The sequence below is a fragment of the Falco biarmicus genome, chromosome 4, assembly GCF_023638135.1.
Source record: "Falco biarmicus isolate bFalBia1 chromosome 4, bFalBia1.pri, whole genome shotgun sequence".
Classification (NCBI taxonomy): domain Eukaryota; kingdom Metazoa; phylum Chordata; class Aves; order Falconiformes; family Falconidae; genus Falco; species Falco biarmicus.
In genome coordinates, this window is record NC_079291.1 from 44,284,313 (window position 1) to 44,305,585 (window position 21,273).

The following is a 21,273-nucleotide window of genomic DNA, read 5'->3' on the forward strand; positions in this document are numbered from 1 at the left end:
TTTGTTAAACGTGTTTTCTGTAGAATCCTGCCTTCCTCAGGTTACTGACTGTCATCATCTCAGCTGGAAATATTGTGACAAGAATGGACATTCATGCTAATTTTACTGTAGAAAGAGCAGAAGGGCATGACCAGGGTGGATTTGCTCAATGTTTCTGTACCCTAGTTATCAGTATGTTTTTCTCATTAACACAGGGGTGAATTCTGTAGCTATAAAGCTCATGTACTCATAAAACTTGCTCCACAGTTACCTGGCACGATAATAATACACTGTGGCTGATAATACGCTGTGACTTAAGATGTGCAAGCTCTGGTCAGGACAGCTGTGACCTTTTTCAGACAGTTCTGTGTAACCCTTTCAGAACGGTTGGACTTGATGATCTTAATGGTCTTTTCCAACCTAAACAATTCCATGATTCTGTGATTCTAATTCACAGCCTATTTTGTGCACAAAACATTAAGGGAGACGGATTTATACATAGCCCAGTATACTGCCAGACCTGCTCCTTTTAGGTATATATTCTTTTCTGCCAGTTCTGCGGCAGGGTGACATCCAACAAAGGTATGGGTCGAACATCAAATTATTTTGTGTCTTACACTGACACAGCTGTTTGCACTAGAGCCCAGAACTGCGTCCCAAGTCTCCAGTCTGAAAATGTAATACTTGGAAGGCATTGGAAAAGATACTGAGAACAGTTGGTTTTGAAGACAAGTTTCAAGATGTTTACAGATACTGGAATGAACATAAAATGTGAGAGTGGTATCAGTAGGACTGTGTTTGGTCACAGGGATTCATGTTTTATTGTGCTGTTACACAGGTGCTTTCCAGCTGGCCCTATACGGAAATAGGCACACTGCTTGTAGAAAGCTACTTTTCAACAAAACAGGGTAGGAAGGAATGGAGGCAGAAAATATGTCTGAAAGCAAAATGAATTCTTGGCCTGTGCAAACCTTAACACCATGCTTGTTGTATTGTTTTGATTGTTTTGCAGTATGGCAAGACACTATATGATAATTACAAATGTGCAGTGAAGAAGGCTGGCTTGTCCTCTCGGTGGGCAAATCAAGGAATGGTGGAACCAGCTGCCCCTGTAGGATCCTTATCAGCAGGTATGAATGCTGTCACAGCAGTTGAAATCACATTTATTTTCCTCTTCTGTCATCATCGGTGTTGCACAGTCTTTATTCAGAAAACTATCCCATTGACTAAGCAAGAAAATACGTTGTTCTAGACAGCCCAGTGTAGCTCTGATCCTTAACTAAGCTGGCAGCAAAGCTCTCACTTTGAAGTTAGAACTTGAAGAATACAAGGACAGCCCACAAAAGGTCTGCTTAAATCCGAATAATTTAATAAGGTGTTTTTCTGTTGGCATCTGAATACAAATCCTTTATCCTCCCTCTACATTTTACAGACTGATGGTCCATGTCTTGAAGTTTTCTGTTTGCCCATCTCTACACTGGCTGTATCGGAGCTTTTCCTCCAATGAGTAAAAGGGATGAGTGGGATATTCTGAGAATGATCATTTCAGAAAGAGATTATTATAGGGTGAGCCACTCTCTTTCCTAGCCTTTCACTTATTTGCATGATAACAATGTGGATGTTAGGAGAAGGATGCAGAGTGAGAAAGGATTGGGTTATTTTCTAACTTTACTTTTCCAGTAGCTTCATCACACTGCTGTTACCGATTTTATCATCATTCAGATACAACAGCGCATGATACTAGTGCATGAATGTTTTTAGTTTACATGCTTAAGATATGCAATATTTATTAGGAAGGCCATGCTGGCCAAGTACTGCAAAGTACTTACTGTCATAAGACACGCAAAGTCAAAATCAGCGTTGGCAGTTAATATTCTGACTTCTCATGTAGACAACTCGCAGTCCTCCAAACTTCTTTCCAAGGCTTCAGTTTGCCTTTTCTCAGTAGGTATGAGAAGATGGGGTGTTTTCTATTATTTCTTGGAGTCAAGTCATGGTAATACGTGCACATTTAGGGTGGGGAGACCCAGTAACAGACTGTTTCGGGATCAGGGGATTTTCTGACGGCTGTGGGTGGGGATATTTGAGCAAGGGTGGATAGGACAGTCGTGGAGCATTTTGTGTTCTGGTACTGATGGCAGTAGAGAGGTGGCTGGCCAGTGGGGCTCCATGCTGGTGTTGCAGTCTATATTGGATATGGGCAGGATCGAGGCCTTAAAAAGTATGTACACATCTGTATAACTTCAGCTCCCGACTGGAATCCAGGAACGCTGCATTTGATCACAAAATATACTGCTAATCTTAACTAATGGATCCCATTTAATGGTCAAGTAACCTGGGACAGTTTTAGTCGTGTATGTTGTCTCTGTAGAAATATATCTGAAGCATCATTAGCGTTTTAATTGAGGGAAGTCACCGATTCTTGCAATCTTACAGCCCTATATAAAACCTGGGGCCCGACTATAACACTGCATAACCTGGACTGCCTGACTGTGAGCAGCTGTTGGCTCATGTTTTGGAAAGGGAACAAAGCATGTTTCCTTCTGTTCTGTTTTCAGATGGCTGTATAGCCATTGGTATGGGCTGATTTCAACATAGGCTAAAATCTGCCATAGAAAACTACAGTGCTGTGTGAGCTTGGCGGGGGGCTGTACTCTATTAACTTCAGCAGCAGCCGAAAGCAATGCTTAGGAGGGCAGGTGGAATTTCTGTTCTCGCATCTCATGTAGCCTGTATTCCCTGGTCAGGCTGCTGTAGCCAGCATTTGTGTGTTCGTGTATACCCCAAACTGCATAGTCAGGCTGTGGTTCTGAAGTGTCCCAAGTGCCAAGCGCGGCTCGAGCAAAATAATATTGTTTGCCTCTCTGCCTTACTGTCTGTGTCTTTGAACACTAAAAAACCAATGTGTGTTGTGTGCCAGCACTGTATCATGATGTTTGAAAGATGAAGGATGTTGCTTTATTCAGATGTTCCATATCACAACAAGGCTTAATATTTTGTATTATATATTTTGGGCATATATATTTTGCATTATATTTGGATTACTTTTTTTCCTGCTTAAAACAAATATAAATTCATAAAATTTTGGAGAAATTGACTTGCAAAGAATATTATAACATTTAAATTAAAAATAAATCTTGAGAATAGAATGGATGAACTCACATATTGGATTGACTGGAGGTCCTTTACCTGGCTGACTTTGTGTATAGCATATGGGTAGGTATGTGGCAGGAGATGATGCATCAAATACTGCGTTCAAGTCTTGCATAGTGTATGAGACCCATGAACAGAAAAAGAAACAGATTACTATTTAGCCATGTCCCAACTTTCTGGTATATCATATGTGCCAAGTAGAACACTATGCTTTGCACTATCTGGAGTGGATCTCTCTGCTCTCTTTGATCTAGTCAAATCTCAGCGTGACTGAGGGCAGTGTGTGCAGCCCAAGCTCCTGCTCTGCTATGGGCAGCAGACAAACTGAGGAGAGAGAGGAACCTGATCTGCTCGAGGGCATGGTCACAGAACCCAGGGACTTGCATGTCTCTCTGCTGAGCACTTTACAGCCACGAGACTGGTTTTACCTCTTTATTGACTTCCATGTTAGTCCTTCAACAAACACAGACTGTAGTTTGAGTGATCAAAATGGTCCTTTGGATTAAATATGCTGAACAACGTGCAGGCACAGGCATAAAACACAAGGACTTTAGGCCATCTTCTGTCGTCCCTCGAAGCCTAAAGAGCCCTAGTCAGTTCAGTACACTGCGGAGTTCGTTATTTCTCTGTCAGTTGTGTGATTTGCCAGCACGGCAACAGAAATAATTTATTCTATTTCTTTTCATAGTCATGGAATCTTTTTGCTATCAGAAAAGTACATGTTAAGATTAAAACCACTGTTGTGCTTAGACTTGGATTGTAGACAGCTAAGGGTTCGCTAGCATCCATGAGTGCAACTTTATTGAATCTCAGAACTGTAAACTATAATAGAGCTAAGGCAGTCATTAAGGGTTACAAATGCATGTATCTAGGCACCAAACACTATCTACTGCTTTGACATGTGCAGCTTCCAGAAATCCTAGATTAAACTGGAGAGTTTGTTTAATCTTTATGAGACTACACAGGGGCTGGGGATTTTTTCATAATTAAACCTACAAATTTGTCCTTTGGTCTCACATTCACTTACTCCATGCGACAGTACTGGGTTATTTATGCATATCCTTTACAAACACAGTAATGGTGGGCAGATGTTTTGCAGACCTTTAACTTAGCCAGCTAATCTGAGAATACAGTGAGGTTCAAAAATCGTCCATGATTCCAGGTCTGGGAGAATTTTCAGAGCTGTTAGGTCATATGCTAAAGAAAATGGATCAGCCCCTCTGTAGGACTTCAAACCTTCAGCTCGCATGACTGTTACTGATATGAAACTATGGCACTTTTAATCTTTAGCCTAAAGTAAAGAGAAAAAAAAAAGCACTAAAAACTGAGAATAATACTACAGCACACTACAAACTTCAAAATGCTGTTATGAAAGACAGGAATTTAAACAACAGAAGGACCGAGGGTGGGCTTCCCTATACCACCTTGATTTCTGCTTAGCTTCCCTTCCAAAGCCAGCTCCCCTGCTCTATTTCTGTGCCAGCCTTAACGGTCCCCTTCTGTAATCACCATTTACAATAGTCAGAAGTCCTTCATTTGTCAACACCTTTACATGCTCTGATAATTTCTGTCATACGTCTTCATAATTCTGCCACTTGTGCTGCCGGTGGGATTGTCAGCTGCAACCACGGAGGCATGTGGACAGCTATTAGTTTTAATGTTAAGGTATCTTGTTTATTTTCCTCAGGTAATGAACTGAATATGAAAAGGCAAAAAATAAGCCTGAAGTAGAAAACAGACATCCTTATGGATTTTACTGAATTAAGTACAAAAAACCCCATATTGAGAGGTTCCTTGGTGGAAGTTGTAAAGACATTTTTATAGCCTTTTTCTTAGTTTGCTATTCCTTGATCTGGTTAATATCACAAAATTGTAACACTCTCTTCCCTTATCTTCTTACCTTGTCACAGGTGCTGTTCAGTCAAATGGACAGATTCCCCAAATTGTTTGTCATTCCAGTGCAGAATTTCCAGAGACTCAGAAGAAAGTGGATACATCAGAGGTACAGGTGAGCAGTTACTAGCAGTGCACTAGTTAAATGTCACCTGTGACAAAGGTCTTCAACTTTGTCTTTCTTCACCCACTGTCTTCCCCTCTCAAAGTGCACGTGTATTGTTGTGACAAGGATTTGGCTCCCAGGCAAAGTGGCTGGTTCCTTGCTGTCCCTCCTCATGCTTTACACGCTGCAGACAGTGTGCCCATTGCACAGGAGCACGAGCCGCTGATGGGAGGGGAAGGCACACCCGTCTACCGCTTTCATTCCTCAGAACAAATGGCTGTGAGTTCGGGATGCAGGAACAGGAACGTGTCTACTGGGACAGCCTAAAAGAGTCTGTGCCGGAAGGTGCCATTTTCTGTCTCTGCCAGAGAACAGGTCTTGCCTTAGTAGCACGAAGGATACAGTAGTGTTTTCAGAGGAAACACTGTGCAGCTAAAGATGAATGTGTAAGAAAGGAGAAAGTGTGAAGAAGTAAGGGAAAACATGACATGTTTTCGTTAGTCTCTAAGTGCATTCCTTGGTCAAGCTCCAAATTTTGTCTACTTGCACCACCTCTGGCTGTAAAAATATCAGTAGGGTGCTGTATGAGGACTTCAAAAACATCCTACAGAAAAAAACCCAACCTGCATTTGTTTGCAGTTCATCCTTCAACCCCTCCGTCATGCATGAAGTGCACAGGACAAGTGAAAGGAAATTCCTAGGGTTTTTTGTCACCTGCATTACGTGTCCTCTACTTCTTGTTTCTGTCTTTGAGTTCCTCCTTTAAAGAGGTCTGTTCTCTGTTCTGAACCTCACTTCCTCTGGAACAGATCACATTCTCAGAACTCAGCCAGTGGTTCTCTCCTCCTGTGTCTTGTTTACTTCCATCTTTGTAGGCAGGGAGCGCCAGGCGTGCATGTTATACTTGGCTAATGCCAGAATCAGCACTGCTGACTGCAGGGTTGCAGAGCGCTTCTCTCTAGCGGATGCAAACATGTCACCTTCTTCAGCTCACAGCTCCTGCAAGCCTGGGACCAAAGGAGCAGGCTGAAGTCTTTAAGGGGGCACTGTGCTACAGTTGGAGCGTTAAGCTAGCTGGATCTAAACTGATAAGTTAGCATAACTAGAAATGAATGTATTACAAATGTTTGTTTTCAGGACAGTAGACTTCACACGTTTACAAGAATAGACAGCATGTTTGTATAATAACTGTCAACAGCTACCAGTTGCTACCTTGCTGTCTGGGGCGGGGGGGGGTGGGAAGCAGCACAAATTATATTCAGATATCACCAAATGGGCTTTACTTACCATAGTGTCAACTAGCAAACACAATTGAAAAGAAAAGCCACCTAAAATTTTGTCAGACACCTCCATAATGAACTGCTATCATACAAGTTTTTCTGAACTTGCATGATGGATGCTCTGACTCATTTTTCCGTCAAAAAAAGTTGTTAGAGGGTTTGAATGTCTTGTGAGCTTGCAAACACAACTAGAACTCAGTGGCTTGTCGTACTGTTGACTGGAAAGTGGAGGTGGTGTGTGCACGTGCCTTGCCCAGCAGCCAGAAGACCCTTCCCCAGGCTTATCAGTGGCCCTTGCCAGGTCACCAGTGGCGTATCTTTGCCCTCCTGTGCACTGCACAGAATCGTGACCAACAGCTTTCCCAAGTGCCTCACTTTGCAGTGTTCTCCCTCACGTACGGGGAGGGCCCAGTGCACTACCCTGCGGGTGAATGCCTATCAGAACATACAGCAGAGTGCTGGGGCCAGGGAAAGCAGACACACAAACTTTAAATTCCCAAATGTCTCCACCTTCTTCCCGTTTCACTGCTGTTGTGTCTAGTGACTCTGGCAGATAGGTGACTAGAATGAGAGATACTGCGGACAAGAGCCAAAACTACATCTGCTTTTTATGTTCTCAAATCTTGCTCTGTATTTTTGGATGTAAAAACACAGCGCAGATTGGGGTTTTTTCAGTCTTCATGTCCTTAGGGAATGAACAGCAAGGTAGAACATCAAGAAAGTATCTTTCTATGTCTTACTAACTGCAGTTCTTTGAAATTTTAAAAGCACCCATTTTCTGAGGACAGCACTCAAAGAAGCACTATGAATACTGTCAACAGGGAGGTTTAAATGGTCAAAGCTCTGTGGGCAGCTCCAGAAAGAAAACTAAATACTATTTGCACTCTTGAGGCAAAACGTACTCTACTTCATCTTGCTGTCTGTCTGCTGCACTCTTCTCATGTATTTTCACATCTTTTCACTGTTCTTAGGCAGTGGCTTTAGTTTACACGTGCACTGACTGGGCCTTGTCCTTTTATTCTTCTGCTTATTACAGGTTAAGTCAAATAACGTCGGTGCCCCTGGCCTGGCACAGGCACTGTTGAGGCCACAGAAATACCAGAGTAAGAGGAACTCACTGCAGCCTCCTCCTCCACCTGAAAGGCGGTCATCTGCTATTTCTGCTTCACCAGTTCTACCCTCCAAAGTCAAACGAGACAGCGGCATTTTCCTAACAGATCCAGACAGCTTTCCGGCACCACCACCTACACTGAAGATTGATTTTCCACCACCACCGTCTGATTTCTGTGAACCTCCTCCTGATTTTGTGCCTCCACCACCACCAGCCTCCAGCAGCAGTAACGGAGACCTGCCATTACCCCCTCCACCTCCACCTGTCTCTAATAAGCCACCACCTCCAACAAAGAAACCTGTGCCACTTCCTCCAAAAAGGCTAGAACACACAGGACAAGCGGGAGAGCCACGGCCAGCTGGGCCACCTCCATTTGGGGGTGGAGGCAGGCAAGCAGATTTCATGTCTGACCTAATGAAAGCCCTTGAGAAGAAAAGGGGCAGCAGCTCCTGAGCCCTGGGATTAAGTGGACTTCAAGCCACAGCCGGTTTTGTAAGGTATCACGGATGGTTTTGCTGGATCAGGCTCCTACAGGGGGAATTCTCTGAAAGTTCCTCCTGGGGGTCTCAGGAAGTAAGGTGGGGTGCCCCCTCTCCCCCACTTTGTCCCTGTAACCGGCTCCTTCCTACCCTGCCCCACCACCGTTAACTACCGTTCCAGCATCAGGCCGAGGCCGAGTCTTGCTTCGCTCCATCAGGACAGCCAGGGATGGTGGAGCAGCACTCGGAGCCAGCCGTTGAGTGAAATGCATCTCGCGTGGCTGCCTCTCTGGTAGGACTGGAGCTGAAGGAAAGAGTACAACAATGTTCTCATGTGAATTTTGAGAACTGGGAAGATTTTTCACGGAATTCCCCTTAAAGGTTCTTTATCAGAAAACCCCCAGCGGTGGGGTTTTTTATAAAAAGACCCCAGTTTTTTTCAAAAATAGTTTGTTTTAAAAAGTAAAACCTCAGCTAGATTATTCTGAGATGCAAGGCAGGCCCAGGGCCATTTCCAGACAGTGTCACCCAAATGTTATACACCTGCTTCCATACGCAACTCCAGTCATGCCTGTCAGCACACACAGTTGCTGCCTTTAAATCTCATTTATTTGGTTAATCTTAGACAAAGAATTTTTTTTTATTTTGAAATATTGTATGCTTCCCTTGGTAAGTAGGGATATTTTTTTTCCTGTTGGTTAATATCAGTCTTCAAACTGTACCTAGAAATAGTCTGTCTTCTAAAAGCCCATGTAATTATCTTGTACCTGATACAAATGTCTCCTCCTACATTTTTTTCATTTGTTCTCCCATTTTAATTCTGTTGTTCATTTAGGCAGCATTGATTATTAGTTCTCAAATAAAAATAGCTTCCATTTTCTATCTGCACAAAGTGTCATGGTTAATGAACAGCCACCATTTTACTGCAATTGGTACTTTAAATATTTTAAAGAGTTTTTGCCTATACCTTCTAGCCTTTGTTTTTATTTCTTCCAGTCTTTGCCTCTTCTATGCACATGATCTTCTAAGGTATCACAAATAATGTATTTCTGTATTTTGCAATACAAAAGGCATAAAAAGTAAAACGTGCGGTCTGAGTCAATACATCAAAGCAGCTGACAGAGCAGGGGACGAAAGCACTGCTGTTTTTCAGGGTCCTACATCCAGAAGTAGTGGCAGGCAAGGGAATGATGACCTGGTGGCAGCACCACAGCCTGGGAAAGTTTTGGATCATCTCTAGTCTTATTTTTGGCTTAAGGTTTGTCTGTACCCACATACCTGCGTAGCAGCCTATGAAAGTTATAACCATGTCTTTATAAAATGCCTTTGGTTTTGAAATCGCTTTTTTTAAAAAAAAAAAAAAAAAAAAGCTGAAAACTAATGCTGTTATGAACCACATGCATTTCTTCCTGCCACTGAAATGATGTGGTAAATCCCACAGCCATGTCACCTCTGGTGGTAGAAGTGGCTGCTTGAGGCAGACCAATATATGTCTCTGTATGTGGGCAAAGGCAGTTGTGGTTAATATTCCTCCCTGGTTATGAACTTGAAAAAAAATGTAAAAGCATTTTAATTACAAGATTTTGCACGATTGTATGTGTGAGATGCTAAGAGTGAGATAGGTATCCGTGCAGGTGGCAGAGAGATCAGGCATTGCCTGCAGGGGCCACAGTTTGAATGTATACGAGGAGCATTAAGATTCTGTCGACGCTAGGGTTTTAATGAGGCCACCCCCTGCCCACCCCCACACCAGTATGTCACACCACGCATTCCTGTGTTGACCCCACTCCCCGGTGGGGGCTTTGGTTTAGTTGAATTATTTGACCAGTCTGGAAGAAGGAGGCGGCTTTTTTGGCCCTCCAAAGTCATGCGGGTATATCAGGCTACCGAGGCCTGGCCTTGAGCCCCAGGTGCCTGGCAGTCTCTGCACATCAATTAAAGCACTGGTAGAGCCCAAAAGTGCAAGGCTAACAGAGGTGATGGCTGGCTGTGACAGCCCTGCTTCACTTAAGAGTTGCAGACCCTTACCTTCTTCAATTTCCACAAATTTGGAGCACAAAGAGCCATCCTTTAATCCGAGTACAGACAGCAGTGCTGGCTGGCCCATCTTGCTTTTCTTCAGATGGTCCCTACTACGTTTGCACGTTTCAGTGGCCGCAAAAACAAGGAGCAGGACTCTGACAAAGCACAAACCACGAGCACGCCGTGTCGGGGACCCAGACCCCTGGCAAGTCGGAGCAATGCAAGGCAGCACGTGCCCATCTCGGCACTAGGAGGAGGGGGTAGTACCTGGTCAAGGCAGCAGGACTGAAAGGACAGGCTCCTGGAAGGAGCCAGCGCAGAGGGTGGCCATAGACACAAGAGGAACTTGGGGATGCACAGACGGTGTTTCAGAGCAGGGATGCTTCAGCCGGGGAAGTGCCAGACCGAGTTGCTAAAAAAAGTTTATGTGTCATCCTGCAACTTAATCTTTTTTCAGTTGAGACAAGCTGAGGCCAATTTTTTTCCTGCTGTAATTGTGCCCATCCCCAGAGTTACTCAGGCATAGCCATGGGGCAGCCACTGTCCGTTTCCTCCTTCCTTTCTTTGGTTTGCCAGCAGTGTGAGCATTGGAAAAGTAACACTCACATCAGAGACATGGGGATGGGGGGGATGTCTTATAACTGCTGGTAACCAGAGGAGGCTCTGCAGTCTATGGTCGAGGAGCTAATATTGCTGGCAAGATGCTATTGCTTGTACATCTGTGCCTCTACTGCTAAACGAGGATGAGGATGGAAGCTTGAGGCTGACCTAGTGCTCACCCGTACTGCCAAAGTGGGCCCAAGCACAGTCCCAGGAGCAATTTAAGGAACTGCTGAAGCCAGGCACCATTCCCAGAAGACAACATGGAAAAGTCTAAAGCAGGTTTCACCCCCCCCCACAGAGATGCCCTGTGGTGTGGATCTGGCCAGTCAGGGTACCAGTTCATGGGCCAAGGGGCTGGTTCCTGGCCCTCTGACTTTCCAGTATAGACAGAGCCCATTGCTCTCACTCAGTTGAGCAAAAAGCTCTCACCAAGGGAACTATGTTCACCAGTAACAAACACAAATGTTACCTAGAGGTTTTGAACTGGCACACTAGAACATTCAAATAGTATCGCATCATCTCCAAACAGCCAAACTGAGAAATGATCTTGAGGTTAGTGCAAGGCTCATAAACTTAATACAAGCTTTAGTTGGAAATGCAGGAGAAAAAACACTAACTAGCTAGAAGTAGGAGGTTTAAAACCTAGGGGTTAAAAAAAAAAAAAAAAAAAAAAAAAAAGGATTGTTTCCCAACTTCTTTCCATATGTAACCGAGGTAAGTATTATGCAAAATGACTAAATGCTGCAGAGCTGGGTGTCATTTTCTGACAAGGTATCAAGGTATTAGGAGTGCACATCTTCAACACGCTTGGGTAACAACAGCTGTCTGCTATCCCCGTATTTTTAAATCAAACTTTAAATAAAATACACACCCAGCATCAAAATAAAGCAGAACACGTCCTTAGAAAAATGTTGCACAATAAGCTAGTTTTGCTGAATTCACAAAGCACTAAGACTTCTACACAGCTTTCCTAGCATTCACTCTTCTCACCACAACACTCAGCCTCCTGCCCTGTTTCCTCCCTTCTCTTTTGTTACAGCACAATAAACTCAATGTTATACATTTTACATCTGCAGTCAATCACAACGCACGCACTTAATCTTACACAAAAGTTGAGCTTTCTTTGAAACAAAAACAATCAAAGCCTACAGAAAACTCCAGCAATCAATTAAAATGCTGTGATGATTAGACCTCTATCAACTATTTTGTGTATGTACATGGCTGCAGTGAATTTCTGAAATGTAAGTATTCAAATTCTCCATTCAAAGAGCAGAGCTACCACCTTAATGATACACAATTATCTGGCTTTATTTGGTACAAAATAAATGCTGCAAAATACAAAAAGATCTTCCTTTCCAAGATTAAATCAAAGCGCTTGTAAAAAATATAGATTAATCCTTCTACCTCCATCTACCTTATTGCCATACAAAATTGTCTTATTCCTGTAGATAGCAGTAGTATGTACATTGCTAGAGATTACAGTAATTTAGTCTGGAAAAATCTGAAATTGCAACATATTATTTTTAACCTTTCTCAATACCTCACATGGAAGCAGTCTCAGCAGCCATCATCTTCTTTGGGCACTTACATCACTGAACTGGAAGGACCTACTTCAAGCAACCACTTTTCCATCAGTCCTTAGGATTAGAAAAGTTAAGAGTCCTGTAGAAAGGTCCACATGTGGGGGATCAACACTGCTGCCCCTCATAACTGTCCTGTAATACACGAGGATGAGAGTACAAATAAACATGTTTGATTACCAGCCACCATATTTTTATTCCCCATGTGCTCCTGCATCAGTGCTGTGTGAAAGAAGAGGTGGCTCCAGAACTGCAGGTAGAAGCCAAGGATTTCACAGAATATATCATGAAACACAGTATTAATGCTTACATTGTCATAATAAAAATCATGATTAAAACCTCGAAGTGGAAAGGGAGGTGGTACAAAATGCTGAGCATGATCTGGGTTCATTTCTTTACTTGTACAAAACGTAGTTAAAAGGCAATGTTGAGATAACTGTATTCTTCATGTGTTTTTCATGCACTTTTTGTCAGACACTTTTAAGGGTGGAAAAGTAGAAACTTAAATGGATCACGTGGCAAAACTACAGGACAGGACTATTATTTATGAGTTACCATTGACAGTCTCACAGTAACTGGGAAACAGGCATATATTCTGTTGGAGGGAGACACGCAGAACAGAAAAGTTTCAGCACTGTTACAACTAACAAATTCTCAGCCTTGCAGAATGTGCTAAGGCAGTTTGATCACCATTAACAGTCAGTACTGATTATTATGAGCTCAGAATAGTTAGTAAAAAAGCAGGCGATGTAAACTGCACGGTCAAACTAGGGGGGGGAAATAATGGAGATTCACTTTCATATAAATCAAGGAAAGAAGACATGACTGAGTCCATGAATGAACTCCTGGAGAACTAGCTGACCTACTCTCTGCAGCCAGAGGAATAGGTGAAACCAGTTTTCAGGGCTTGCTTCATTCTTTCGGATGTTTTTCAAGGACCTGAGAAAAGCCTCACAATGAGCACAGCGGGCAGAACTTACCAGCGCTTGTAAAACAGCTGCCGTTTGGGAGGTTCTGGTTTTGTACCGTGGCGCTGGAGGCTTTCTTCACCTGTAACTGGGTGAAGCAGAGGTCCACTCGCTACTACTACTAATAGGATTTAACATTCATAAAACACATTGAAGAAAAAAGCAGTATAAAAACGCTTTCTATTTATGCAATTATTCCATGAGGTAAAGATGTACGGGCAGCTGCGTTTGGCCCACATACGAAAGAAACTTAGTGGATGTTTGGTTCAACATAAATTAGAGTTCTTTCCTTTCATCTAAGTGGAAACCAGTGCCCGAGCTGCAGTGGTGCTGCATTTACCCTGCAGGCACAATAACGTGCATCTTCAAATCATGTCCCAGCAGTGAAACTTTCCTGAGGCTTTATATCCACACACCAACAATCTTTCTACTACTGTCAAAAGATACACTCAGAGAGCAGTGGGCCTGGCTCAATAGGCACCTGGCACTGGCAAAGACACCAACGTTTCCTTTTGGACAAGTCACTCCCAAGACAGAAATCTTTGCTCACTATTTAATTGAATTTTGTTTACATCTTTGTTGGCAGTTTAATGTGACAAAACACAGTCAAAAAGAGAAAAGATGACAAGGTCTAAGTATAAGATGATCTGCTGTTCCAGCTCTGCAAAGGAGTTAAGAACATCTGTGTCTTCAGAATAAAATTATATAGGAACAATGTGTAATGGCAAGGAGAACATTCGTCAAAATACTGTATCATTAAAACTAGCTTAGATAGCTTTTAAATTGACAGCCATTAGAAGTTACTGAGACCCACCTGATCGGCCATGAATTCTGACAGGTTAAGTGTGACAGTTTGGCAGAATTAAATATTGGGACTTAAATTAATGCACAGCTGAACATGAAGGGCAGTTACAAGTGCCAGTATAATTTGCTGATGCAATCATACGTAGTGGTCCATTTCTTTAATCTTTAGACTTTACAAAGTTGGTCAAGACCTTGCCTTGCTTAGCGGAGCAGCAGATTCCAGTCCACAGAGTATAAGGGAAAGAAGTTCCTGTTGCTTGATCCATTAATCCTACTTGAAGACCTGAGCTTCAACCCTGATCGTTTTTCTTGTTTGTTCAGATTTCTCTCAGGATGAACAGCTTACTTTAAGATCCTTAGCCCAAGCTGGGGGGCGCAGGGAGTAGCCTGCTGTCTCTGCAGCCTGCTGCCTCCGAAAGGGATGTTGTAAAGTCTTCTGTAGGAGATGAACCTGGAAGCAATTTAAATGGGTAGGGTTTTATACTTTTTTTTTTTTTTTCTGAAAACAAGAGAAGTTTTTTCCATTTCCTATTATGCAGCCTCCTGGCTCCAGAAACTACTACATGAGTTGCTTACTGTTATTAGTACTACTATTAATACTGTTGCTATTATTTATAATTAATACTGTTAATAATTTTGTTAATATTTTTAATAGTAATTGTTATTAGACAGTACAGCGTTGGCCAAAGTGTAGTATAGGTGCAAAGTATAAATTCAACAACTGTTTCATTAACAATTGTGCCAATTATTAATGAATATGTCATAAAAGAAAAATAATTTTACCTCTGAGAAATCATTCAGATTAGCTTTTTTCACTGCTGATTCTGCCATCCAATTCCTAAGTATGTATCTAGGATTAACAGCTGAAATCAAAAGCAAATAATGTTAAATTTAATTAGACATATTCAACAAAAGGAAAACACAGTCATTGAAACATCATTGGAATCTTCAAGGTTTAATTATCAGATCAAGAAAAAAAATCACATAGGAAGGAAAAGGAATTAATAAATCTATTTATTTCATATAAATATAAAAATCCTGCTGAAAGGATTTTTTTTCAACTTGCACAATCAGTAATGCCAAAGTGCCAAACAAAACGCAGAGTAGTGTACGGCATCACAAGGATTATCCTGTACACAAAGGATTTCCAGTTATGAACACCTGCAGGCTTTTCAAACGTGACGAGTTTACCTAAGATTCCTGCTACATTGTTGGAAAGTGTATTTCAGTGTTGTCAATACCTTCCTGGAGATCCTAAAAATGAGTATTATATTACTTAATGTAAAAAGGAATTATTAAGGTATAAATTAAAGTATATGTACCTAGCTGTTCCTTCTTCTATATCGTATATCAAAAGTTCAGCCAGAAAAGCCTTTAATGTTGCATTCAGATTCAGTAGAAACTGCTTTTTGAATTCTCCTTTTAACTGGGGGGGGCGGGGGTGTGTCCCCAGTTTTTTCCACAACTGTCTGCTGTATCTTTTTGGAAACACTCAGGACAGCTATACTGCTTCTCTGGCATGTTCCAGGCTGATCCTGTCCAGTTAGTAGTAGGGAGACCGCAGGGACACTGAAAATTAAACTGCTGAATTAGGAAACTTGTCTGTATCTTACAGGACAGCAACTAACAGCTCATAAAAGGAGTTCTGTCAAATTGTATGCCAAGGACAATTCTCATAAGCATTCACGGATGTTATTATTACCAGGTTTTTAGTGGATAATGTCAACACAACTCATTATTTTTTGGTCTACAATTAAAGCCTAGGATTCTACTTCAGGAGGTTTTGCCTTTAATTAATAATCAAAGTTACAGATCAATTTCAACAATGTTCCAAGTCTTAATTTGACATTGGTCTGCATATTTTCTGAATTCAGTAGATTACGATTACATGAAGAGATTAATAAGTGATACCAGAGGCATTTCAGCCATGGACTTGAAATCAAAAGTCTGTGATTTATGGACATACCCAAACTTCACCTGTTCCTTCCCTTTCCACTGATGTCCCAGTAGGTTTTATATGAATAAGCGCTGATTTAATATGTTTCTTTCAAAAAATCCATGAGGCTTTATAAAATATTCTTATAAACACCCTCACAGCATATTTGAACGGGGGTATTAGAGAAAGCAGAGTATTCATCAAAATCAGCATCCCAAACTTCCCTCTACTCAGTTAGTTGTTGCATTATTTTATTTACAAATAATATATTATATTAGCAGGGGGAAGATCAGAAACAATATTTTTGATAAAAGGGTTAAACTTAATCTATTTCCATTTCCCAATTCATTCTGTTCTTGCATCTTCTTGCACTGCTCCTTCAGCTTGCAAACATAACTTGTTTATCCTAGCTGGCTACCAAGACAATTGAGAGAAGCTATGACTGGCTCCTCCTAAGGTTCTGTGGTTAGACAGTCACAGGACTTTTATTCATATTTAATAGCTCTCCATACAGAATTAATGCCTAGCGCAGCAAACAGACTTCTCTCTAATAAGCACAGCTTCTAAAAAGCACCCTTTAACCAGCTAACAAACTAGAATTTACTGAAGCTATGTAATCAGTGAAACAATACTTGCATGATTATTTTGTGTATCACAATACAATGACATTCTTTGTGTTTGCAACTGAATGATAACCATTTTAAGCCACAAGATTTGACATACAGCAGCGTTACACAAAGGGTGTTTCTGATACTTAGAAAAGGACAAAAAAAATCCCTCTAAGTGCTGAACTCCGACCACTTGTGCTCCTGCCAAAAGAGAGAAGGGGAACCTCTCCTACAAAAGCAGACCATGGGCCAAAACCAGAGGCATCTCAGGTGGCACTGCCACTCCCGTCTTTATAAAAGCTTCCCAGGTAACAGAACAACATTCCAGCACAATGTCCAGGTCCTGACTTCCATGAGAACAAAGACTGAGATGCAGTCCATCCAGATACGGACATTATTTTTTTTCCACATTATTAAAATTTGCACATTATGTTTACATATATTAAACAAAAGCCACAAAACACGACTAGCTATCTGAAACCCTGACAAAGGCCCTAACTGCTAAAAAAATAGTGTTTACCCACTTAGCAAAATAATTTGCTCTGGCCAAGTATTTGATTTAATCCAGTAAATGCGTATTCAATAGTAACGTGTGATAACAATATAAAAAGAATATTTAAAAGGTGAAGTTAACATATGACTCATACAACAAAAGATAATTCACATTAAAACCATGACTCATATTAGCAGAAGAATATTTGTCCCAGAAATATATTCTTAACAATTACAAATTGACAAGTTTCACAGTGGCGTTAAAGGTACCTGTAATTAACACAAGTGACAAGATAATTATGAAAGAGTCAGACAAGCCAGATAAGAAAAGGACAAAACAGAAGAAGCGTTGTGCCCTTCTGAGCATTTTATGATCTGGTCTACAATTTTGTATTTTTTGTACATGTTTCTTTTGTAAAGAAATACAATTATAGACTTGTATTGGGATCTAGATCGTCAAAACTTTTTGATCAATTCCTAAGGAACCAAGTTTAGGCAGCACAAGAGAAAGTGCTACCAAGAACTAAAAAACTAAATGAAGAGAGAAAAAAATTAAAGATAACTAATAAGTGATCGACTTCAAACACTTCAAGGTAATGTACTTTCAGAAATGAGACATTTTACTACATTTGCTAATGAGGAGGGAAAGGTGATGAAAAATGAGGTGTTAATGGCTATATATTCAAGGTCAGTCAATAGTAAAGACAGCAATATGGAATTGAGTGGGACTTACCAACCCATATAAAAACCTAGAGAGCCACAACAGTTTTGTCTTTAACATGAAATGCTGAGTAAAAATCCACAGTTGGCTGAGTTGAACCAGCTTTCTGCTGCAAGTTGTACTGACAAGGGACAACTGTTACAAGCCATTATTGAACAAAAAAGAACAATTCTAAAGAGACCACAAGGGGCATCTAAGAGATCTATTTAAATAATTATGGATATAAAAGAAAACAACAACAACAAAAACTCTGTAAGAAACTTCAGTCACACTGTAATATGGAGAAGCTAGCAAAAATGTACCAAGATCTGTTGATTTCAAAAGGAAAAACAGATTTTTAATAAAACAGTAACAAATTAACATCTGTAGCCTGTTACAAATTCCTGCAGCTCTGATGTATGAATATAGAGTGAAGACCAATTATATGGAAGAAAACTTAACTAACTTAAACATGAATCTCTGCATATCAAGTTTTGGACTGCTACCAAAACTGAGACCACTAGTGCCAAGTGTGATCCTGGAGGCAAAAGCTTTTCCTTGTTTTGTCTCTCTCCTGTAGTATAAGATCCTCTGAGGTACATGTGGAAAAACACAGTGCTGGTTTGCAGAAGATCATGCCCAGACTAGGGTAGTTTCTGATTTGGAATAAAAACTCAGAATGTCATGATTTTCTCTGAAAGCAGATTTTAAAAAAACATAGGAAAATAAGGAGGGTGTTTAGACAGTTTTCAGCATTAAATTTTAGCAGAGGAAAACAGGGGAGCTTGAACCTTAAAATAGTAGTTGAGCTAAAAGCCTCAGCGTCCCACAGTTGAACCTTATTAAACCTACCAAAATACAAATAAAACAAACCTTTCCTTTTCATAACTGTTTTCATATTAACTTTCTAAAAATACATGTAAAATTTTAAGTAGTGTTTCTAAAAATCGACAGAGCCTTGGTTAGAAAATATGGATGCAAACTTGAAGGTCCATGTGATGATAAATTGTAAAAACTACATAGGGCACAATCTTATCACTGAAAGTCAGTGCTATCTCCTGCCATTTTCCTACTAAAACAGTTAAAGCTTTTGAAGAAAGCGGCCAATTAGTATCCAATAAAAACCTACAGCCATTTCCATTAAAAAGAAGAATAAAACACCCTGCAAAGCAGTGTAACATTGAAGCTTACAATACCTCTTGTCAGAGTTTGATCATATCCTGCATTTCCTTCATTCCTTTTTGGCCAGAGATTTTCAGTTGCTCATTGTCTTTTATAGGCAAATTTCACATATTTACCACAGCTTACTGCAGATCCAAAAAGATCTCTCTCTCAATAATTCTTAGAATTTCATATCTGCTGTGACAGACAGCTAAATACAATACCGCTACCATTCTGTATTTAGAATAACTTGGAAAATCAAAGTACTTTAACTCCTGATGTTATCAAAGGTTCCTCACTGGAGAAGAGCAATGTTCTTCTGTGCAATGCAAACTGACACATTCACAGACTGCTAAAGGAAGGAAGTACAGATCAAGGAAAAGATGTTGCCTGCGCTTGGGAAAAGCAGACACAGCAAAGAGGAAGGGCATCTCTCACAGGGAAATCAAATCCTACTTTGCAATGAAGTTACAACTTGGGGAGCAGCTAGAGCGTGTCCACCATTTCAAGACACTAAGGTGAAGCCTCACTTGAGACGTGACAAGATAGAAACAACCACGTTCCCATGGGCAAATAATTCTTAAGTTCTTAAAGGGAATCAAAATGGGAAAAAAAAAAATTATTAATCAAGTCCACAAGCACCAAAGCATGGAACAAGCTGGAGGCCTGGCATTTCCTGAACCCCCAAATGGAAACTGTAGAAAGGGGGTAAGAAAAAAGTAAGATAAAAAAAAATATAAAAAGGTAAACAAAAACTGAAAGAAAAATAAACAAGCTGGTAAATAAGGATTGATATGGAATAGACCACAGTTGGGCAGCTGAGCTGGATTGCCTCAATGTCTATATTCACATACGGCATGACACAGGTTAGAGCAGCCTTTGTGGATACTAATAGGAAAAGTCTTCGTCATGAGGTCTTTATCACATGTGATTTCAATCACCTGAAATATGAACAGGTGTGTGCTCTGTTATTCCAAACCAGCAGAATCTAGAGAAGATCAGCTTGGACTAGTAGCTGTGGTGCATTTCCGTGATCTCACACCCTGAGGCCTCAGACCACTGACATGACTGACTCAGTCACGCCTCACAACAGAGGGCATCTGGGCCAGACTAATTTCTTCATAAACACAGACAATTAAATTAATTATTTGATTTTTTTTTTTTAGGAGTGGAAAAGGAGGATCCCTAATGAGGAAGCAAGCTTCATTGCAGCCAAGGAACTTCTTGATCATTTAACTTACGTAAAAAGTACATAAAGTACATATATATATATATATACACACATATATATTTACAGGTCCAGCCATACACACGTGGGTAGATTCTAATCATGAGCATGGGTGAAACCAGAGATAGCCACAGTGAATGTATAGTATTACAAGATTTGTAGCAGTGTAATGAGTTTCTCCTCTTCAGAAAGACAGTACATCTAAGTCGTCCTCAAAAGAAACACTAAAGAAACCTATGTAAATAGATAGTTGCCATCTCCAAGCGTATCATTCCTTTGGATTGTTTTACTCACTTGTCATTCTTGTTCTTCTCTTGGTGTCTGAATCACCCTTGTTACTACACGTGAAAAACGAACCAAAGGAAGAAAAAAAAAAGAATAGTGAGGGTTATGCTTACTTATTTTTAGAAATATTTTATTTGACTTTCATTAAAATCATTAAGTGTTCTGCTTTTGTCTTCAGGAAGCAGGTATGAATCTCCAAGAATGATTACATTTGGAAAAAAATGAACACTTTATTGTAGGTTTGGTTATCTTGTATTGATTTTTTTCTCCAAGAGTTGCATTTGACTAAAATTGTCAAGTACCTGATACATATTTCTTTTCACCACTACCAGCCATGCACACCATATATGACTATGAAAACCACATTCTTTATTGATTTAAGACAATGGAATTGGTAGGAAGTTCTAACATGGATGTTCCTATCTATGTAACACCAGCAGTTTCAAAACACAGTTTGTGTATTCACAACTGTTAAACTTCCACTCCCTGTCATCCTAAAGCAGTACTAGTACGTAGTAAAAAAATAAATGTAATACCAGTAATGAAACACTACTCATTCCTATGTATTTGCAAAGCCTGTTTGTGATTTTTGGATTTAATCTGTAGGACTGGTATTTAAACAAAATTCTTATTCAAAGGAATCCAATTGGATGCTGAATGAAGGACAAAAAATTACAGATCACTGCTCCCATGTCAGCTTTATGTTCCTGTGTGTCAAAATAGAGCTACAGTAGTAATTATTATAGAATCTAGTACAATCTAGAACCATAAAGACAATAAAGGCATATAAAACCATGTTTGGGCCAGTTTAACAGACCCACTAAAAATTATGGAAAATCATTGCAGATTAGTTGCCTGCTTCTGGCAAATACACATCTGGTGCTA

The 21,273-nt window shown here is 40.5% G+C and overlaps 2 protein-coding genes across 5 annotated transcripts in view; one reads left to right on the plus strand and one right to left on the minus strand.

Moving 5' to 3' along the window:
• The window catches only part of APBB1IP (amyloid beta precursor protein binding family B member 1 interacting protein), a 67,171-nt gene extending 58,290 nt beyond the window's left edge, over nucleotides 1–8,881 (plus strand). For both annotated transcript variants that reach the window (XM_056334212.1, XM_056334211.1), the window contains exons 12-14: nucleotides 992–1,109; nucleotides 5,043–5,140; nucleotides 7,448–8,881. In XM_056334212.1, coding sequence (XP_056190187.1) covers nucleotides 992–1,109; nucleotides 5,043–5,140; nucleotides 7,448–7,975 — 744 coding nt within the window. In that variant the 3' untranslated portion in view covers nucleotides 7,976–8,881. The remainder of the gene's footprint in view (nucleotides 1–991; nucleotides 1,110–5,042; nucleotides 5,141–7,447) is intronic.
• A 3,028-nt stretch (nucleotides 8,882–11,909) lies between these two features.
• The window catches only part of LOC130147295 (protein adenylyltransferase SelO-like), a 28,204-nt gene continuing 18,840 nt past the window's right edge, over nucleotides 11,910–21,273 (minus strand). For all 3 annotated transcript variants that reach the window (XM_056334214.1, XM_056334213.1, XM_056334216.1), the window contains 3 exons: nucleotides 20,398–20,441; nucleotides 14,762–14,841; nucleotides 11,910–14,429 (listed from right to left, as the gene is read on the minus strand). In XM_056334214.1, the coding sequence (XP_056190189.1) occupies nucleotides 14,307–14,429; nucleotides 14,762–14,841; nucleotides 20,398–20,441 (247 nt within the window). In that variant the 3' untranslated portion in view covers nucleotides 11,910–14,306. The remainder of the gene's footprint in view (nucleotides 14,430–14,761; nucleotides 14,842–20,397; nucleotides 20,442–21,273) is intronic.